The following is a 20,627-nucleotide window of genomic DNA, read 5'->3' as shown; positions in this document are numbered from 1 at the left end:
GGGTTCGGTGCCTTGCTCAAGGGTCTCACCTCAGTCGTGGTATTTAGGGTGGAGAGAGCGCTGGACATTCACTCCCCCCACCTACAATTCCTGCCGGACCGAAGACTCAAACTCACAACCTTTGGGTTACGAGTCTGACTCTCTAAACATTAGGCCAAGACTTTCCTCTTGTTTGTGAAACTTGCTATTAATTTCTGAGTAATATAGCATTTTTTTTTCAGGGTAGTTCTGATAAAAGCGTGATAGTTCTGATCCAGAACTATATGTGAGCAGGTTAGGTTTTATCTCGTCATTCGTGGTGTGAGGTTTAGCGGTGCGGTCTGGGAACATTACATCCTTCAGTCTTTAATTTGAGAGGGGAAATACATCAGATTCAAAGCCGTAAGATGCATCATCTGTTGCCAGAAATAAGAGCAAAATTAAACACAGATGCAGCTTAGAGAGAGAGGAAAGAAGCGACGGTTTCTTCCTTTCGTTGATGTTCCTTACTCATTATTCACTATGTTTTGTCAGTGTTTGTTTTCTCAGGAAGTAATCTGCTATTTCCACAACTTCTTCCTTTGTCCAGATCTTTCTTTGACCCGTGACTCACTATCTAAACACCACAGGACAAATCTTAACTGATTTTGCATTAGTTTCCTCCGGGGTGCTGATAGACACCACAGCGTCAGGTCAAGACACAGAGGGGCTCATCTGAGAAACACATGCTCCTCCTGACAGTCACAGCTCATCCCATTGGGAAAACATGAACATTTCCATTTGATCTCCTATCAAAACCTATTCAAGTGAAACAAACCCAGACCACAACAGAACTGATGTCAATGAGACCTGGTGACTGCTCTTACAAAAAGACTGCGGTGGTTCTGTGATACAGAGATGCTACCAGACAACTCAATATTTAGCTTATCTATAGTACTTGGAGTACAATAACTAATCACTACAACAATAAAACATAGAACACTAAGAATATAAAAAAAAAAAAAATTGTTAAAAAACATTAATTATAATATTTATTATAATTATTTTTAAACTAATAATTGATATATAAAATTTAAATGTAAATGAAACATTTACACACACATTATATACATTCATTAAATAATTTATTTATTAGGAAGAAATTCTATTTTAAAATTAAAGAACCAATAACAGACTGATATGATAATAACAATAATAATTTAAACATATTTTTAAAGTATAATATATATGAAATAAATTCTATATGAAAATGAAAGAACCAACAATAGAATGATTTTTATATTATTATATTAAATATAATAATAATAACAACAACAACAATTACACTTTTTAAATAAAACAGTAAAACTATATATATATATATATATATATAAAATAAATTCTATATTAAAATGAAAGAACCAATAATAGAATGGCATAATAGAAATGTAATAAGAATAAATTTAAAAATACTTTTAACATAACATTATTCCACTTTCCACAATTATACATGGATTTGTTTGAGTTATCGCATGAGGAAGTTCATTGTCTTTTGTATGCTGACACAGTGATGGAAAAGTAACCCATATAAATCTATCATCCCCACACCTTCTGTCCATTCTTAAAGCAGTTCAGCTGAAAAACTATTTTCTCTCTTACTGGGTCAAACCCACTGGATCCTGGCAGAGACAGACAGTTTAACCCCAGTGTTCTTAATCCAGGGTCCCGCTCAATACCCACCACCCCCACGGGCCGTAACGTGTCTGCATTCATTACTGCCTGCGCCCCTTCTCTCTTCTCCCTCCAGCATCTCTAGCAATCGCAGACACACACTCTACATAATTATAGGGCACTTGTTTGGGTGGGTCATTTATATGGGGATGTTCGTTTAACAACACAATGCCCCTCCCCCTTCAATAGATTCCAGAGCACGACCCCTCCTTCAGCTGCACCGGGGCAAACGGCTGTATTTACACCGCCAAGCACCTCTCCGGGAATGAGTAAAGCACCCAAACAGCCTTCAAAGTTGTTCAAAGAGGAAACTATTGGTGAACTGCCCAGGAAATCAGCCTTTTGAAGGCTGTGTGTCGGCATCTTTTGGAGAAACAACAACAGGAACTATTGTGGGCTATTGAGAAGTCTGTGGCCCCCAGAGTCTAAACAAGCGATTGTAAAAACACAGGACTGCGTTTAAAGCACCCTACAGTCTTTCTTAACAATAGCAATAAACCTTTAGACAGCTTTCAGCAACCCAAGCGTTAAAATCCAGCTGCATCTGAAGCATCTGCATCTGCAAAATGAAGCTTTTTCAGCAGGTGCCACTTTTTTTTGGCCATTATTATTATTATTATATAATACATAATAAGTAATATTATGTAACAACAACAACAATAATAATAATAATGTAATAATAATAAATGGTCACTCATATATATTCACAATTATTATTATTATTGTTGTTGTGTAATTCAAAATAGTTAATATGATACTGTATAACAACAACAACATTATTATTATAGTTAATATTATAACAACAACAACAACAACAACATCATTATTATTATTATTATTACATAGTCATATTTATATACAATCACAAAAATTAGGGAAAAACAAAACAAAACACACTTTTGGTTTGTGTAGTCCTAAACAAAAGCACAGCAAACCTGAAGATTTTTTTAAATGCATTACAATTCACAACATTTTATTAAATAAATTGCAACTGGACCTCCCCACCACACACACACAAATCGTGAAGTGCAATTTGACATTAATATAATGAAATTATAAACATTACTGTGCTCCAAAGACAAAGCACATAAAATTCAAACCCATAAAAGTCTAACAGCCGTATCACTTCCTCTGGCAGAGTCTCTCCTGCAGGACTAATGGAAAACTGATTTATATCTGCAGTGACGCTCACCTCTGTAGTTGGGATGCACTCGTGGGGTGTAGCCGCCGAATTTGATGAGGATGGGGACGTTGTATCCCAGCCGGACCCACTCCACCACATGTAAGGGAAACAGATTTGGAGTGGTGGCCCCTTCTGATGGAGGTGTTAGACTGCAGCCCAGCTCAGCAAAACCCCCGACTCTTCCCCGGACCACCGACTCAGCGCTCAGAGAAAGACCTGAGGAACACAAGCACATGTCAGGTGGACTATTATTTCCCCGCTGGAAAGACCATTTTAGACCAGCACGTCCATGCTATTCCAGATTAAGATTGTTAGGGAAGGTCTATAGACTGATTTATGCTGGTTAGTGGTGGTTTTGTGCTGTTCCAGACTAATCCAAGTTGGTTTAGAACTAGTTCAGATGGATATATGCGAGTTAGAATGGTCTAGGTTAGCTGTTTTTTTTTAACTGGTCCAGATTGATTTATGTTGGTTTAGAGCTAGTTCAGATGGATGTATGTGGGTTAGTGCTGGTCGAGACATGTTTTATGCTGGTTAGCAATGGTTTTGAGCCCACCCAGGATGATTTATGCTAGTTAGCGGTGGTTTTGAGCTGGTCTAGACTGATTTATTCTGGTTTAGAGCTGGTTCAGATAAATTTTTGCAGGTTAGTGCTGGTCTAGACTGATTTATGCTGGTTAGCTGTCGTTTCAAACTGCTCCTGATTGATTATTGTGGTTTAGAACAAGTTCAGATGAATGTATGCAGGATAGTGCTGGTCTAAACTGTTTTATGCTTGTTAGTGGTGGATTTTAGCTCCTCCAGACTGATTTATGCTGGTTTTGAGCTGGTCCAGATTGATTTATTGTGGTATAGAGCTGGTCCAGATAAATTTGTGCTGGTTAGTGCTGCTCAGGACTGAATTATACTGGTTAGTGTTGGTTTTGTGCTTCTCCAGACTGATTCATGTTGGTTTAAAGCTAGTTCAGATGGATGTGTGCAGGTTAGTGCTGGTCTAGATGGTTTTATGCTGGTTTTGAGCTGGTCCAGATTGATTTAATGTGGTTTAGAGTTGGTCCAGATGGATTTCAGATGGTTAGTGCTGGTCTAGACTGATTTATACTGGTTAGTGTTGGTTTTATGCTCCTCCAAACTGATTTATGTTGTTTTAAAGCTAGTTCAGATGGATATGTGCAGGTTAGCGCTGGTCTAGAAGGTTTTATACTGGTTTTGAGCTGGTCCAGACTGATTTAATGTGGTTTAGAGTTGGTCCAGATGGATTTCTGCTGGTTAGTACTGGCCTAGCTGGTGCTTTATGCTGATGCACAGTGGTTTTGAGCTCATCCGGATGGATTTATTTTGATTTAGGTTTGTTTAAGATGGATTTCTGCTGGTTAGTGCTGGTCTACACTTATTTATGTTAGTTTTGAGCTTGTTCAGACTGATTTATTTTGGTTTACAGTTTATTCAGATGGATTTCTGCTGCTCTGGTCTAAAGTGATTTATGCTGGTTATTTATGGTTTTGATCTGGTCCAGATGGATTTTTGTTGGTTAGCGGTAATTTTGCTGGTCAAGATAGTGAAAAAGCATAGGCATGTTGAGCTTGTCGACAAAGCTGGCGAAGTTGGTTTTGAAGGCCATTATTTTGGTCTTTTCAGAAGGGAAAGAAGGCACCAAAGTCATATGACAGGGCACTTATTTTGATAATGTAATGCAATTTAGAAACACAAATTAAGGTGAATTAATTTAGCTCTTAAAATAGTCAGCAGAAGAACAATACATCACAAGGAACAAATAAGAACCACACTGCACTTGTCATCTGACGTGTTTTCTGTTTGCACTCATAGTGCACAGATCAAATCCACAGGGTGTAAAACACCAATATTTGTCATTGGAGGAAAGTACTTCCTGTACACTGTGTACTTAATGATAAAACCAGCAGCTCTGATGTCCTGGAGAAAGCTTGAGAGTCATGATAGGATGCAGACAGGAACAAGAGCCAGAAGAGAATGAGAGATGGAAAATGAGAGCATGACTGAGAAAAAAGAAGACACAAAAGAGAAGCAGGAGGGTGATGTCACAAAAACACACATTAAATGGGGGCGAATGCAAATCCAGATTAAGGGGGGCAGGGTGCTGAGGAGATGACATGCATGTAAATTAACATACAGCATGTTAATATGATGGACGCCTCAGTCTGTGACACTTTCTCCCAGCAGTCCTCAAAAGGACAGACAAAAGAAGCCTCATTAGGGTAAATCTCACAAAAAACAAGTTGATATTACGTCACAAAATAACATTTATATCAAATGTGGATAACAGTTATATAATATAAAATATATATAAAAACAGTTTGTGTTATATATTAACAATTTATTTAAAATGTATAAAGAAAATAGTATTTTATATAAATATTAAATAATTATATAAATAGAAAACATTGTTATTATTAATCTTTTCATTATATGTTATACAAAATTATAATAATTAAAAAAGAATGCCAAAATCAATTTTTTTAACATTAATATAGTAATAAATTATCATGTACTGTACATTAAACTTAAGTACAACAAATACTACCACAATGTTACTTAGGACTTTACAACTACATCACAAATATAAATAGTTAATACAAATATTTTTTGCAGTATTGTGATTTAGAATTTAGAAATAATAAAATAAACTAAAATAAAAACATTTATCAGGGACATTTACTTTTTGTGAGATTCCTTCATTTACACACTGAGCTGAGAGATGTCTGTAGACTCTCAAATTCACAAGTTGCAAACCCATTGGAACGGTGTTGCACCCCTCGTACCAAAGCAGCCCCATGCATCTCGTCTGGTCTGCGATTAGGGGTAATCTCTCAAAAACGACGCTCACTGACAGAACCACAACCTCCCCACCCTCCCTCTGCCCCGAGACCCCCTGAGGCGCACACATGGCCAGCCACCCCTAAGACTCCCACACCCCGTGCCTTGAGAGAAGGGAAATCTAAATCCCAGACCGATCTAAATCCGGATTTGCAGATTTCATTTTTTTTACAGGGAGGATTTGATCCCCTTTCCCCCCAAATGTTTGGGGTTTTTGCTCCTAAATACCAGCTCCAACATCACAAACGTGGCTTGTCCTGGGATAGGTTGTGTGCCATAAGGAACATAGAAGACCGTCTGTTCATTAATGAAAAGGAATTAGTCTCCCTGCACTAAACGTGTTCCGTGAGTAAACAGGCTGAACTAAACCCCTGGTGTGCTGTGATATTATGGTCATGTCTACAAACACCAGCAGAGGAATCTTGGAGAGAGAAAAAAACAGACACAAAAGGACGGATAACAGATGGTGTGAATGAAGAATGGAGAAGACTTGGAAAAAAAAGAGGCAAAAAAAGCATTTCTTTATAGTGGAGCAGAATATGCAGTGTCCAAACTTTACACTTGCCAGATAAAACTGGCTTTAACAAGTAGACGATCTGTTAGCCAGTCACTTTTTAGGAAAAGCAACATGATTAATGGTTTTAATCACTGTTTAATAATGATATCCTGACTTTCAACCAAGTTATTCTTTTGTTTTCATATAAGAAGGTGCAACGCCAAAACGTCGTTGGCTCTCAGTGTTTTTTTTTTTTTTTCAAAACATGTTTTGTAATGAAATATTGCTAAATATAGCTTGTTTATGGCTGCAAATAAACATGACAGTTAGCTCAGGGTTTTTATTGTTGACTAAAACTTAAAAATCCTTAATTGACATTATGCTGAAATAAAATAAAAAATTATTCATAGATGAAAATTAAAGATTAGGCAGAAGTACTAAAATTAAATGAAAGGTAAATAGAAATAAAAATGAAAACTGGAAATATAAAAAAGCTTATTCAACATTTTTAATAAATACTATAATAGTACATAAATAATAATATCATAACACCGGTTCACTTGCCAAAATGTTTCAGAGGCCCGAAAAAGTATTTGGACATTTGTGCTATACTTAAAAAAATTGCAATGTCATTGGATTACATAACAAAATATTAAATCAAGTGTAATTGATCATAAATAAATATAGCACAGCAAACCCACATTATATGCAAAACATTTGACAAAAAGTCCAAAGTTAATGAAGAGATGCAGCATTTGAGACATGCAGATACAGACACCTGCTCTAATGCAATGACATTCACACATTTAAGTGAGTAAAGGAAAAAAATACATTGTGGTGTCACTGTGATGTCAGCAGGAGAAGGCAGAAGTACTTACACAGTAAAGAGAGGGCGGCCGCGACGGTGACATTCAGAAGCCAGAGTTTCTTCTGTAACATGGTAAACACTCACATACCATCCCACATCCCCCACCTGAAACACAAATCACACACAAGTCAGTTCTGAGGACTCTCTGCCTGAGATGAGACAACACAAGGAATATTTCCTGGTTCATAGTGTTACGAACTTTACAGACTTATTCCATTACACACATCTCGCATTATCACTAAATACTTTAAAGGAAATCTCACTTTAAAGAACATGTCCAGGTCATATTTCACCACAATCACGCAAAAGAACGATTTGTTCACAAATCAGATAACAGCAGCCTGCATAATATTTGCTGAATGAAATCCATGTTTCAAATATGTGGTGTTGATTCCAGTAAATGTTCTCACAAAATATAATGCATTTCATAGCACTTTTGCTTTCGACAGAGGTGAAGAAATCTTGTATTATCCCTTAATCACGGAAAAACTGAGCAAAGGCATGCTTCATGTCTTCCTTGTTCAATTCTCAGCTGATTTTTACATGTATGAATGATCCTGGAGACATTATTTTAAGCCTAATTCTAATTAGTGCTGTCAAACGATTAATTGCGATTAAATCGCATTCAAAATGCATATTTGTTATGTATATATAAATAATACACACAAATGCATGTGTATATTTAAGAAAAATATATTGTTTAAATATTAAATATATTTATGTATATAATATAAATTATGTGAATATAAATATATAAATGCATGTTTTTATTTCAGTTTTAGTTTGTTATTTTTAGACCACCAAGTTAAACAAATGAAAATGAGAAATGTTGCAAATTGTTGCATTTTTCAATATAACTTAAATTATATTACACATAATTTATATTATATATTACATATAAATTACATATATAATTATAGCAAATATTTTATTTCAATTAGTGTTTATTTTAGTTAAAGAAAATGCTTTTTTTATTGTTTCATTTTAGTTAACTATAATATAATATTTAAAATATGAGTGCTGTTTGCCCATGCAAAAAAATGAATGCACATTAATGCAATACTTAGTGGTAATAAATTATTATAATAATTTTTTTTATGCATGAGTAATAGTAATAGAAAATCATGCTTTTTTTCTCATTTTTCAGTAAAAACAAACAAACATTTTAACTACAAAAATACAGCAATTCAGAATGTTTCATCTGAAAACAACAAAAAAAGTTGAGCCAGCTTAAAATTTTAAGGCAACCAGCTCCAGCAGATTTTTTTGTTTTCTCAACTTATTTTTTAGGGAATTTTTCAAGCAGTTGAGAAAACTCAAAATTTAAGGCAATCAGCTTCAGCAGATTTTTAAGTTGGCTCAACTTTTTTTTTTTTTTTTTTTTACAGTGAACAGACAACCATCATGAAATCTGTTTTATTATCTTAAACATCACCCCACAGTGACCCAAAAAGCGAACACACCCCGTGGTTTAAAATAATCAACTCTCTGGCCGTTCAATATTTCTCTCCAGTATTGTGGAGGAGTTTCCCTGAAAAGTGCCTGGAAATGAAAGCAGAGGTTGTTTAATACAGCGCTGGCAAACATCCACTCGTATGATTGAGCACCTGAGAGCAGCAAAATCCCCCAACCCGTCTCCCACTCGACCATTCAAAGCCACTAATACCAGCTTATTACTTTAAGTTAATTAAAGCCCAAGTTGGAGGGGGAGGCTATTTTAAGAAGCCATGCACAAAGACGAAAATCATGCAAATACATTTCATTTGGTTTTGTACACACATTGAATGCAACAAAAATTTGGAGGTACATACACTGGTAAAAGGTAACAGATTTGGCAGTTACATTCACTCTGGCTCGTCAAACCAGTCAAATTTCACGAGGGGAATATAAATCTCTCATCTCCATTCTTTCCAGCCCAAATCACAAGACATTTCCGCAACGCAGTGGAAAGATATTGGCTGAACAGTCTCAGAACAACCACAGGTATGAAATAAACCACACACTTCTACTGTTTCCACATCAATATCCTCCGTTTGGAATTTTCAGAGTGTGAAAATGTCTAGAAATATTGTCCTTTTCAAAAGGGGAAGTGTATATTTTGTTACTAATAAAATATTCTTTCCAAACCGATTTAGACAAGTAGCACAAATGGTGCAGAATGAGTTCTAGCACTTTGGCTTATATAAATCACTAACCACAACTATGAGCAACAGCAGATATGATGCTTTACTTATCAAACAGCACTTATCAACAAATTGGTGTTTGAAATACTGCATAAGTGAAGTCATACTGTAAATAAACTGTTGGAAAGTGAAAAGTTTAGTTTACAGCTTTGCTGAAGTCGTATGAACACGCACTCTTAAAAACAAAGGATTTTTATTGGCATTGATGCTTCCATGAAGAAACTTTAACATCCTTTAACAACCTTTACATTCAACAAAAGGTTCTTTATAGTGAAAAAAAAACATTTAAAATAAAAATTGTTATTTTAAGAACTACACTCTTCAAAATAAAGGTGCTTTATCGATGGTTCCATAAAGAACTTTTAACATTTACAGAATTTTTCCAGGTTCTTTATGGTGGAATACATTTTTTTAAATGTTCTTCACATTAAGAATAAATGGTTCTATTAAGAAAGTTCACTGAAAGTTCTTTGGGGAACCAAAAATGGTTCTTCTATGACATTTGCTGCAAAAACCCCTCTTTGTAACCTTCATTTTTAAGAGATGGAAAAGTCACACTCCCATGGCTACAGTCATGTCAACCAAGGTTATAATGCCTCTGTTCTGGAGTCAGTGCTTTATTTGCATGCATAAAAGGCTCAAACAGGTTTTGGGCCACATGAACTGATCCTGAAACCGGCCTTGAGGGGTGCCAGATGAGGGAAGAGCATTGTGTGCCTCTGCGTGGAGTCTTTTACCAGTCAAGCTGTTGAACAAGGCCTCCTTGTGAAAGTGTCTTTCAGAGAGAGGAGCGCAAGCAGTGAAAGATAGACAGAGAGCAAAGCCTGCACGTCGGAAAGAGACTTTCTGCCCTACAAGACTCCAGGTGTGTCCTAATCCGGCCAAAAGTATTAAACTTTGCAACAAATGTCAAGAATTTGTGCTCTGTGGTGAGACTGAAACCATATTTTAACGACTAAGGGGGAAGAAATGTCTTAATTTAAGAATAAATCGTCTTAAAGCCCATATTAGTTGACCTCTAATGTGAATAGTTGTAGAAACAGAACTGTTTTTAAGATGAGCAGCATATAAGTATATTAGAATGATTTCTGAAGGATCGTGTGACATTGAAGACTGGAGTAATGATGCTGAAAATTCAGCTTTGATCACAGAAATAAATGACATTTTACAATATAGCTGATCACACAGAACACAGTTATTTTAACTTGTAATAATATTTCAAAACATTGCTGTTTTTACTGTATTTTTGATCAAAGTGCAAGTAGTGAAAAACACAGGCAGAGACCAAAGCCTGTGTATCAGAAAGAGTCCTACCCTGGCCAGAAGTATTAAACTTTGCAACAAAAGTCAAAAACTCGTGCTCTGTGGCCAAACTAAAAAACATATTGGTTGACCTCTAATGTGAATATTTGTGGATACATCTATAGCCCTGTTGTGTGGAACATAAAAAGAGATACAATGCTGCTGTACAAAAGTCTGGGATTAGTATGATTTTTCTTTTTTTTTAAGAAATTAATACTTTTACTCAACATGAGACGCATTAAATTGATCAAAAGTGACAGTAAAGACATTTATAATGTTACACAAGATTTCGATTTCAAAGAAATGCTGTTCTTTTAAACTTTCTATTTATCGAAGAATCCTGGAAATGAAATATATCATGGTTTCTACTAAAAGTTTATAGTTTTAAACATTGATAATGATCATCAGAAATGTTTCTTGAGCAGCAGATCAGAATATTATAATGATTTCTGAAGGATCATGTGACACTGAAGACTGGAGTAATGATGCTGAAAATACAGCTTTGAATCAAAGGAATAAATTACATTTTACAATATATTACAATAGAAAAATATTTAATATTTTTTACTTTTTATTGTATTTTTTCATCAAATAAGTGCAGCGTTTCAAAAACATTAGACCCCAAACTTTTTAAATTTTCATCAGCCATTTTTTTTATTTATTATAAATGTCTATACTATCACTTTTGATCAACTGAATGCATCCTCACCATCCATCCTTTTGAACAGTAGTATTTGGAAATAATCACTGCAAATGATAAAGCAGATCTGATACACTCTGATCTAACGCCGGATTCACACGGGGCGTCGGCGTCAACGCTTGACGGAGGGCGTGTCTGAAGCTTGGTGCTGATGCGCTGTCATAGTGACAACAGCCAATCACATATTTTTCTGGTGTTACATGAACAGGATTGGCTAGCGTATGCGCTAGGGTATTTGCATAAGGCAATCTGATTGGCTGACGCCTGCGTTGGCGCTTGAAAAGTTTAAAAGTTTTCAACTTCTGCAGCGAGCAACGCCAGTGAAGCAACATGACGGACCCACAATTCAGTTCGGCAATGCCCCATTCAAAGTAAATGAGAGGCGTAGACGCCCCGTGTGAATGGGGCGTAAGCGACACGCACAAACCCCATGACCTTCTCTCAAAATCAACCTTTCTGACATCTTCAAGAGAGGAAGCCCCCGAAACAGATGCTTAAGATGGTGAAGAACGGCTCCAGACTGTCCCAGGGCATGATGGGACATGCTCCGCAAACCATCTGATCTTTGATCTTGGCCTTGAGTGCCAGGGGTGCTTAATAAAACGTCTTCACCTCACCATCCAAAGCAAAACAACCACATGGCCACTTGCTGTTTCATGAGAAACCATCCAAACCGGTTAAGACCTGTACCATCTGTTATTGACCTATGTGTATCCACTTGGACAGCTTTGGCAGATAACAGACAATCTCAATCTAGTTGGCACACCTCTGGAGTTTCAGGCTGATCTGCTTTAATAGTTCACAGCCTCAATTGACTAACTGAATTACGTAATATGCCAGTGACACAGTTCCTAAAGACCATCTTCAGTCTTCATATCGCCATGCAATATAAATATACCACAGATGTTTCATTTCACATCCTGGTAATTGCTCTCAATGATCAACTTCTCTGATCAGATCAACTCTGCCATGTCTTCAATTCAATCACCAATAACATTAGAGATGGAAGTACTCCAGCTAAAGCTGTTTGCTGGGCCACTTGCCATTTTGATCACATTAAGAGCAATGTGTTGGAGTTGTTCTCACCATAAGGTACTCACAAGACCAAAGGTGTTTGTGTCAGGTGTATAATTCTGCAGGTGATGCCTTGAACACGCTTTAGAGTATTAAAAGGTGAACCGGTCATCAGAAACAGAAGTTTGAATGTACTTTATCTGGGATCAAATGTCAAATGAGGAGGTTTACTCATCCGGTGAGGATAACACCTGTTCAGTACACAAATGCATTAAGAAACACACATGCAACTCCTGCTAAAGCTTTGAACAGAGCAAAAATAAATGTGTGATTATATTAGCCACTGTCATAAAGCCCCCTTGACTGCAAAAAGTTTCAAAGACTGATAAAAGTTTATCACTGTATGTTCAAACTAATACCCATTGCAATTTCTTTGTCTTGTTTTATGATGCCAATGACATTTATGGCCAATTAATTGAAATAAAGTTGAAATTAAATTAAATAAATATTAATTGAAAAATAATTACAAGACAATTTTGAAATGTTTTTCCTGCCAACTAACAGCAATAATTTTAAAAAATAAGTTTGAAGCACTAAAATTACTAACTGAAATAAAAATAAATTTAAAATAGTAAAAATATTACGAAACAAAAAAAACACTAATAAAAATGACAAAAGCACATAACAATTACTAAAAATTAAAATAAAATTACAATGAACTTAAAATACAATAAAGCAGCTAATTCTAAATATATAAAATATAATAATTTAAAAACTATAACTTAAAATTCATTGCACAAACAGTAATACTAAAATAATACTGAATAAACTTTTCACAATATATTTTGACAAAAATATGAACAAAAATGCAACTTATTTCCAACTAGCAAAAGCAGTTCACTCATAACTGCATACTGAAAACTTTTACTAAGATAAAGTAATGAAATATAGAGTCATCCTGGAAGTCAGTGCTATGAAAACTTATTTATAAAAAGGTTCTATTAAATAAATAAATAAATATCTTCTGAAAGCTTCTACATAGGCATCATGCAAATTGCAAACATCACTGAGGCCCATGTGAGAGCAGCTCATGTGAGCTCTGGAAGCAGGTAGATGAAAGGTAAATCACTGTACACCTGCTCTTTTCTGGAGTGAATAGCGTGGACCTGATTATCAGCTGTATTATGCTGCAGCTAATCCTGGATGATCCAGGCTGCCATAGGGCTCCAGCACGGCCAAGCAGAATGACCCGGGTCAGAGGAAGAACAGTAAGCCAGCAATCTTCCGGTGGCATTATGATGGCATTTCAAGGGGTGGACGAATGTTAATTTTCAATAGATGAAGACAGAGAGCTAAATAGCCAATATTGCATGTCCCTTATATAATTTAATAATAATAATAATAAATTTTATTTGTAATGCGCCTTTCTTAAACTCAAAGCGTTAATGACAGTAAAGGAGACATACATGAAAAACTGACAATAAAATACATCCCATATAGACTTACATTGAATGAGGGACTTCTTTTGACTTAGGCCAGCAAGTAACCACATAACAACCAGGCAAAACACCCTAGTAACCTCTTAGCAACACACAAAAACACTTTAGCAACCCCCAAACAATGCCCAGGCAACACTTCAATGAGTAACAGTGCTTTTTTACTATTATTTATTATAAATACTATTCTAGCATGTATTCAAATTTTGAATATTTTCAATTATTAGTAATTTTGTTATGTGGTTTTGTTATTTTTATTAGTTTTTGTATATTTTAATAATAATTTATTTTTATTTCAGTTTTAGCAATTTTAGTTCTTCAACTTAATTTATTTCTAATTTATTAAAGTTTTCATTAAAGTTTATCTAAGATTTACATTTTCTTTAATTTCAGCTTTATTTCAATGGATAAAATTTATTTAGATTTAGTTAACAATAACCATTTATGTAAACTACATGCATTTTTAATTTATTACAATTTCTTTCGGGTTTTATTTTTTTTCTGCTTTATTTCAATCAATTAAATTTTTTTTTTAGTTTTAGTTAACTATAACGTTTATCTAAACCAAACATATTTTCTTCAGAACACAACGTTTACCCAAAAATCTCTCTAAAAATAATGCTGATAATTTCAGAATGGTATAAATTGGAGTTTCCCTTGAATTCTGTTACTTCCCTCAGGCCATAATATCAAGCTCCACTGAGATTCCTGCTTTCATAAAGCTTTGCAAAGTGAAATATCATTCTGTACCTGGATGAACACCAACATCTAGTCTAGGTAATCAGTTAATAAGGGCTCATTAGATCATTTTCCCATTTGTACCACCTTTCTCGCATTAGCAGCCCTCAGGGAAGGTTTATCCTGATCTGTATCTGCCGCTGAGATACTCATATACCACTTATTATCACACTAATCATGGCTAACAGAAACCAGACCGAACAGTAATGATGATGTTGACATGTGCAGACCAGCCAGTGGCAGTGAAGCACAACATCTGGGATCACAGGAAGTCTTAAGTAGCATCTTGGCAAGAACCTGGCGTGAAATAAGTCAGGAAATATAACTTGATGACACAATATGTCTATTAAACACCCGTGGAGCCCTGCTGCCAAATACAGCTCAAGTGGCTTTGATTTCTCTCCAGTGCAGATCATGTAGATGCTAAAATGCAATGAAACTACTACCACCACCCAGATAGATCTGTGAGGTAAAACCTTCAAACCTGGTCTTGTGACTTTGCCATGCATGAACAAGACATGATTTATATTACCCTGAGCCCACACACAATAGCTCCATTTACAGATTGCAGAAGCAGTAACAATCATAATCTCCTTCAAATGCATTATTTTGCTTTTAGCTCCAAAAGCCTGCTCTGATAATGTCTGAACTAAAAGAAAACTAGTTAATGAAGGTCAATTATAGTGAAGACATGATGTAAAGCATGCATCATGCAAGTTTCTAAATCAATACTGTTGATGAAAATATGAAAGAAATATGGAAGATCGTTTCCGCCACTGAATACAAAATAAATAGGTAATTCTGACTTTTTCTCCCAAGTGTTTTTCTTTTTAATTCAGACTTTTTTTCTGAGAATTGTTAAGATATAAATTTGAGTTATAAAATCCAGTTCTGTAGAAAAGAAAGTCTGCTTGCAATTTTGACATTTTCTTACAATTGTGGGTTGATATCTCACAATTCTGAGAAAATAAAAGTCTGAATGAGTCAGTTGCATAAAAAACCCAAGTCAGAATTGTGAGATAAAAAGTTGCAAATGCACGAAAAAAAGTCTGAATTGTGAGATATAAACATAAACCTTAAAAAACTGAACCACTATGAGTTAAGAGGTTGTTTTTCAAAGGTACATGTTTTTGTTGAAGCCGTAAGCACGCACATTGAGTTTTTGTTTTTTAATAATTGTGTTTAACAGCAAGAATCCCGGTGAAAATAATAAATAATTGTGTCATAATTGACAATAATTGTGCCAAAAGAACACTTTAATGCCCATGAAGCACACCGAATGAGGTAATTGAATAATGTAATCTCTCTAAGATTATTATAATGATTGAATCCATCATTAAGGCATTAAGTTAAAATCTGAGTCCTCTATAATATTGCTTTCTCCATTGAAAAAGCCATCTTGTCTGAATCAGGAGAGAAATATGCACAGATCAACATTATTATGGACTATATGCACTTACTTGAAGCAATGGCTTGAGGTTAAAATGTCGACTAAATACTGGATTTGTTTCCCACAAACACGCAGCTTTTCACTTCACAACTTGGACTGGAGTGGTGTGGATTATTGTGAAGTTTTTAATCAGACTCTCATTCTGACGGCACCCATTCACTGCAGAGGATCCATTGGTGAGCAAGTGATGTAATGCTACATTTCTCCAAATCTGATAAACAAACATATCTACATCTTGGATGGCATTGAGTGAGGAAATGTTCTGCAAATTTTTGGGTAATCTGTTCCTTTAAAAGATTTTTTTTAAATCCCCATGGAAAAAATACTTCTGGAACAAAGCCACTGAAAAGTGGGCGGGCAATATTGCACACTATAGTGACACTTGCTTTAGCAAACACCTCTAGTCATGATCTCAGAAGAAGCAGGGGCGTGCAGCAGACAGAAAGACAACAATAAAATGCTTAAAGGTATCAAGATAACCATGATGACATTTGTTATCCTTGCGACCTTTGATCTTACAGCAGCTGTGTGTATGTGTATCATCACAACACTGTAATGTGGGGCAATAATATCTGCTTCAACAGCGTTCAAGAGCACGAGAACATGAGCAGAAGGGGAGTCAGTAAAGCTCATTGACGTTTGACCCTCACCGCTCACTCTAGTCCAGGTTAAGCCATTCATTTGGACATTGTTAGGCATGACCCAGTGACCAAAGTATACCACAAACTAATCCAAGCACGACTGGTTAAACTGCTTTAGTTAGCGTCCACAAGTATATGCTTGGCAAACAGTAACTGTAAAGATAATTATAATCGCACACCTCAGCACCCTTTCTCTCTCTGAAATACAGCTCTCTTATCTTTTGACTTATATATCAGGTGCTGGAAACTACAGCAAAACATGATAAGACTGCACATCAAGCCATTAAAGATCAAATATATCCAATGCATGACTAGAAGGCCACACAGCTGAAACACATGCAGGTGTTAATATATGTCATATGAGCTAATGTCATAATGTCATATGAGCTAATGATGAATAATAAGCCTTAATTGACATAACAAAATGTCATTGAACATCACAATATGATACAAATAATGAACAAGTAGGGTTAAAATAAAAAAGCATGAAAAAAATGACTTTACATTTTTAACTTTAATTCAGAGATTTGTGTTTTTCAGATGTTGACTGTTGACCCCCATGCGAGAAGAAGAGTTATAAAATAAATAATATTATATGAATATAAATAATATAATATTAATTATATATGCATATATATATATATATATATATATATATATATATATATATATATGTGTGTGTGTGTATTTCAGAAGTTCACAACCATGTGACACCAAGAATTTAAGCCTAATAAATAAATAAAAATAATTAAATATTTAATTATTAGTAGATATTAAATATATATTTATATGTATATTTACATTCATAATAAATTTATTACATTTAGTATATAGTGTAAATGTTTTTAAATGTTGACAACTGTGAAACCAATGTGAGTTTATAAGTAAATAAATGTCACTTTTTTATATTTGAATGACCTATTACTAATCATTTCTCTTAATTTTACTTCTATAAATATTTACACATTATTCTAGGATATGTATGGAAAGCCACTTGAATAATAAAAATGCCCCTTTAAAAATAATATAGCCTATCATCAAAAAAAAATTATAAAATAAAATAAAAAATAAATATATATATATTCATCTAATGCAGCTGATTTTTTTTTTTACACGTTTAAAGCGAACTCTCCTGCAGTTTAATGAAGTACAGTGAGGTGTCTGTATTGGACAGGACTGATATCCAGCATGTCCAGCTCTGGTCAGAGAGACTGTGTGCTGGTCATTGTTCTCATGAGAAACACTGGATCCCATAAAACACACGTTTAAACAGAAATAATGCCATGGAGAACAAAACCTGCAGCTGAACAGCATCTTAAGATGTTGCATGCAAGACAGACATCATAATTCAAACAGAAGCCTCGAACATATGAATGGCAGCTCTAATTTATGAATTATGTATGCTGGCTATAACATCTGCTGGCGCAAACGATTGCAATATGTCTACTTATATATGCATGTATATGTTTGTGTCTTTTACCTTTTTGAGGCACTTGACTGATGATTAAAAGAAGGTGTCACTCCATCGATGCTTTAAGCTTTTTCCTCCGCTTGAAAGTTGCAAGAGATATTCCCCCCAAAACACTGAAAATATTCTTAAAAGTCCTTCAGAAATCGGTTTAATAACAGAAGCAGAGTGTTGTTGTGAATCCAGCAGGTCTTTGATGGTCAGGAAAGCAGGTTTGGTTCCAGCGCGGAAAGACTAACTTCCATGGGTTTGTTCTCACGTTAAACCTGTCGTCTGCGTTAAACTGTGAGCTTCAGATTCTCCTCCGAGCTGAAGGGAATATCGTCATGTGTGTGAAGTTTCCTGCGGTCTCCACAGTTTCAGGGAAGTTTGTGCGGTTACTCACATGATTGTTTCGCGGTACAAACACTGACAGAAACACGCTGAAACATTGAAGCACACTCACTCTCTCTCTGTGTGTCTCTCTCTCTGTGTCTCTCTCTCACTCTCTCTCTGTGTGTCTCTCTCTCTGTGTCTCTCTCTCTCTCTCTCTCTCTCTCTGTCTCCCTCTCTCTCTCTCCTTTCCATTCATTGTAAGAGGAAAAAAGTTTTGCTTTTTACAAATGAATTATTATTAAAAACAATTATAGTGTTTTGTAACAATGTGATTAAATATTTTTCATTATAATACATATTTTGTGTATGTATAATATGTACATATTTTATAGTAGGCATATATATATATATATATATATATATATATATAGTGCTGTCAAACGATTAATCGCGATTAATCGCATCCAAAATAAAAGTTGTTGTACATAATATATGTGTATTGTGTATATTTATGATGTATATATAAATACACATACATACAGCATATATTTTGAAAATATTTACATGTATATATTTATATTCATATGATTATATCATATATAAATATATTTAATATATAAACGTAACATATGTTTCTTAAATATATACATGCATGTTTGTGTATATATACAGGTACATAAAAAAAATAGAATATCGTGAAAAAGTTGAAAACTGTGAAAAGTGAAACTTTCATATATTTTAGATTCATTGCATGTAAAGTAAAACATTTCAAAAGTTTTTTGTTTTAATTTTGATGATTAGAGCTTACAGCTCATGAAAGTCAAAAATCAGTATCTCAAAATATTAGAATATTACATTTGAGTTTCAATTAATGACCATCACTACAGTATAAATTCAGGGTATCTCTTGTTCTTTGAAACCACAATAATGGAGAAGACTGCTGACTTGGCAATGATCCAGAAGACGAACATTGACTCCCTCCACAAAGACGGTAAGTCACAGAGGGTCATTACTGAAAGGTGTGGCTGTTCACAGAGTGCTGTATCAAAGCATAATAAATGCAAAGTTGACTGGAAGGAAGAATTTGGGTAGGAAAAGGTGCACAAGCAACAGGGATGACTGCAAGCTTGAGAATACTGTCAAGTAAAGCTGATTCAAACACTTGGGAGAGCTTCACAAGGAGTGGACTGAAGCTGGAGTCAGTGCATCAAGAGTCACCAGCTCAGACGTCTTCAGGAAAAGGGCTACCAATTTACCAATTACCATGTTGCTTGAAGTCCAGTGTGAAGTTTCCACAGTCAGTGATGATTTGGGCTGCCATGTCATCTGCTGGTGTTGGTCCACTGTGTTTTCTGAAGTCCACAGTCAACGCAGCCATCTACCAGGAAATTTTAGAGCACTTCATGCTTCCTTCTGCTGATAAGCTTTATGGAGATGCTGATTTCATTTTTTAGCAGGACTTGGCACCTGCCCACACTGCCAAAGGTACCAAAAGCTGGTTCAATGACCGTGGTGTTACTGTGCTTGATTGGCCAGCAAACTCGCCTGACCTGAACCCCATAGAGAATCTGTGGGGTATTATCAAGAGGAAGATGAGAGACACCAGACCCAACAATGCAGATGACCTGAAGGCCGCTATCAAAGCAACCTGGGCTTCCATTACACCTGAGCAGTGCCACAGGCTGATTGCCTCCATGCCACGCCGCATTGATGCAGTAATTCATGCAAAAGGAGGCCCAACCAAGTATTGAGTGCATAGAAATGAACATACTTTTCAGAAGCCTGACATTTCTGTTTAAAATATCCTTTTTTATTGATCTTATGTAATATTCTAATTTTCTGAGACACTGAATTTTGGGTTTCCATTATCTGTAAGCCATAATCATCAAAATGTCAAGAAATAAAGGCTTGAAGTATTTCACTCTATGCGTAATGAATCTATATAATATATGGGTTTCACTTTCTGAAATGAGTGACAAAAAATATTGACCTTTTTCATGATATTCTAATTTTTTGAGATGTACCTGTATATACATAATAAATATACACAGTACACACACATATATTATGTAAACAAAAACTTTTAACTTTGATTAATCGTTTGACAGCACTAATATTTATATTATAATAAAAGACTTAATTATTATACATTATTTTATATATATAAATATAATTATTTTTATATTTAAGATAGATAGATATTTTTGGTGGAATATTTGATTCATTTTATA

The 20,627-nt window shown here is 35.0% G+C and overlaps 1 protein-coding gene across 1 annotated transcript in view; it reads right to left on the bottom strand.

Moving 5' to 3' along the window:
- Positions 1-18,584, bottom strand: part of LOC306849394 (uncharacterized protein) — a 45,891-nt gene extending 27,307 nt beyond the window's left edge. The window contains exons 1-3 of the mRNA XM_079384370.1: positions 18,094-18,584; positions 7,100-7,194; positions 2,882-3,088 (exon numbers count right to left, since the gene is read on the bottom strand). Coding sequence (XP_079240496.1) covers positions 2,882-3,088; positions 7,100-7,160 — 268 coding nt within the window. The 5' untranslated portion in view covers positions 7,161-7,194; positions 18,094-18,584. The remainder of the gene's footprint in view (positions 1-2,881; positions 3,089-7,099; positions 7,195-18,093) is intronic.
- Positions 18,585-20,627: the final 2,043 nt, after the last annotated feature.

Source organism: Barbus barbus (assembly GCF_936440315.1).
Source record: "Barbus barbus genome assembly, chromosome: 29".
NCBI lineage: Eukaryota > Metazoa > Chordata > Actinopteri > Cypriniformes > Cyprinidae > Barbus > Barbus barbus.
This window is presented reverse-complemented; position numbering and strand designations above follow the sequence as displayed.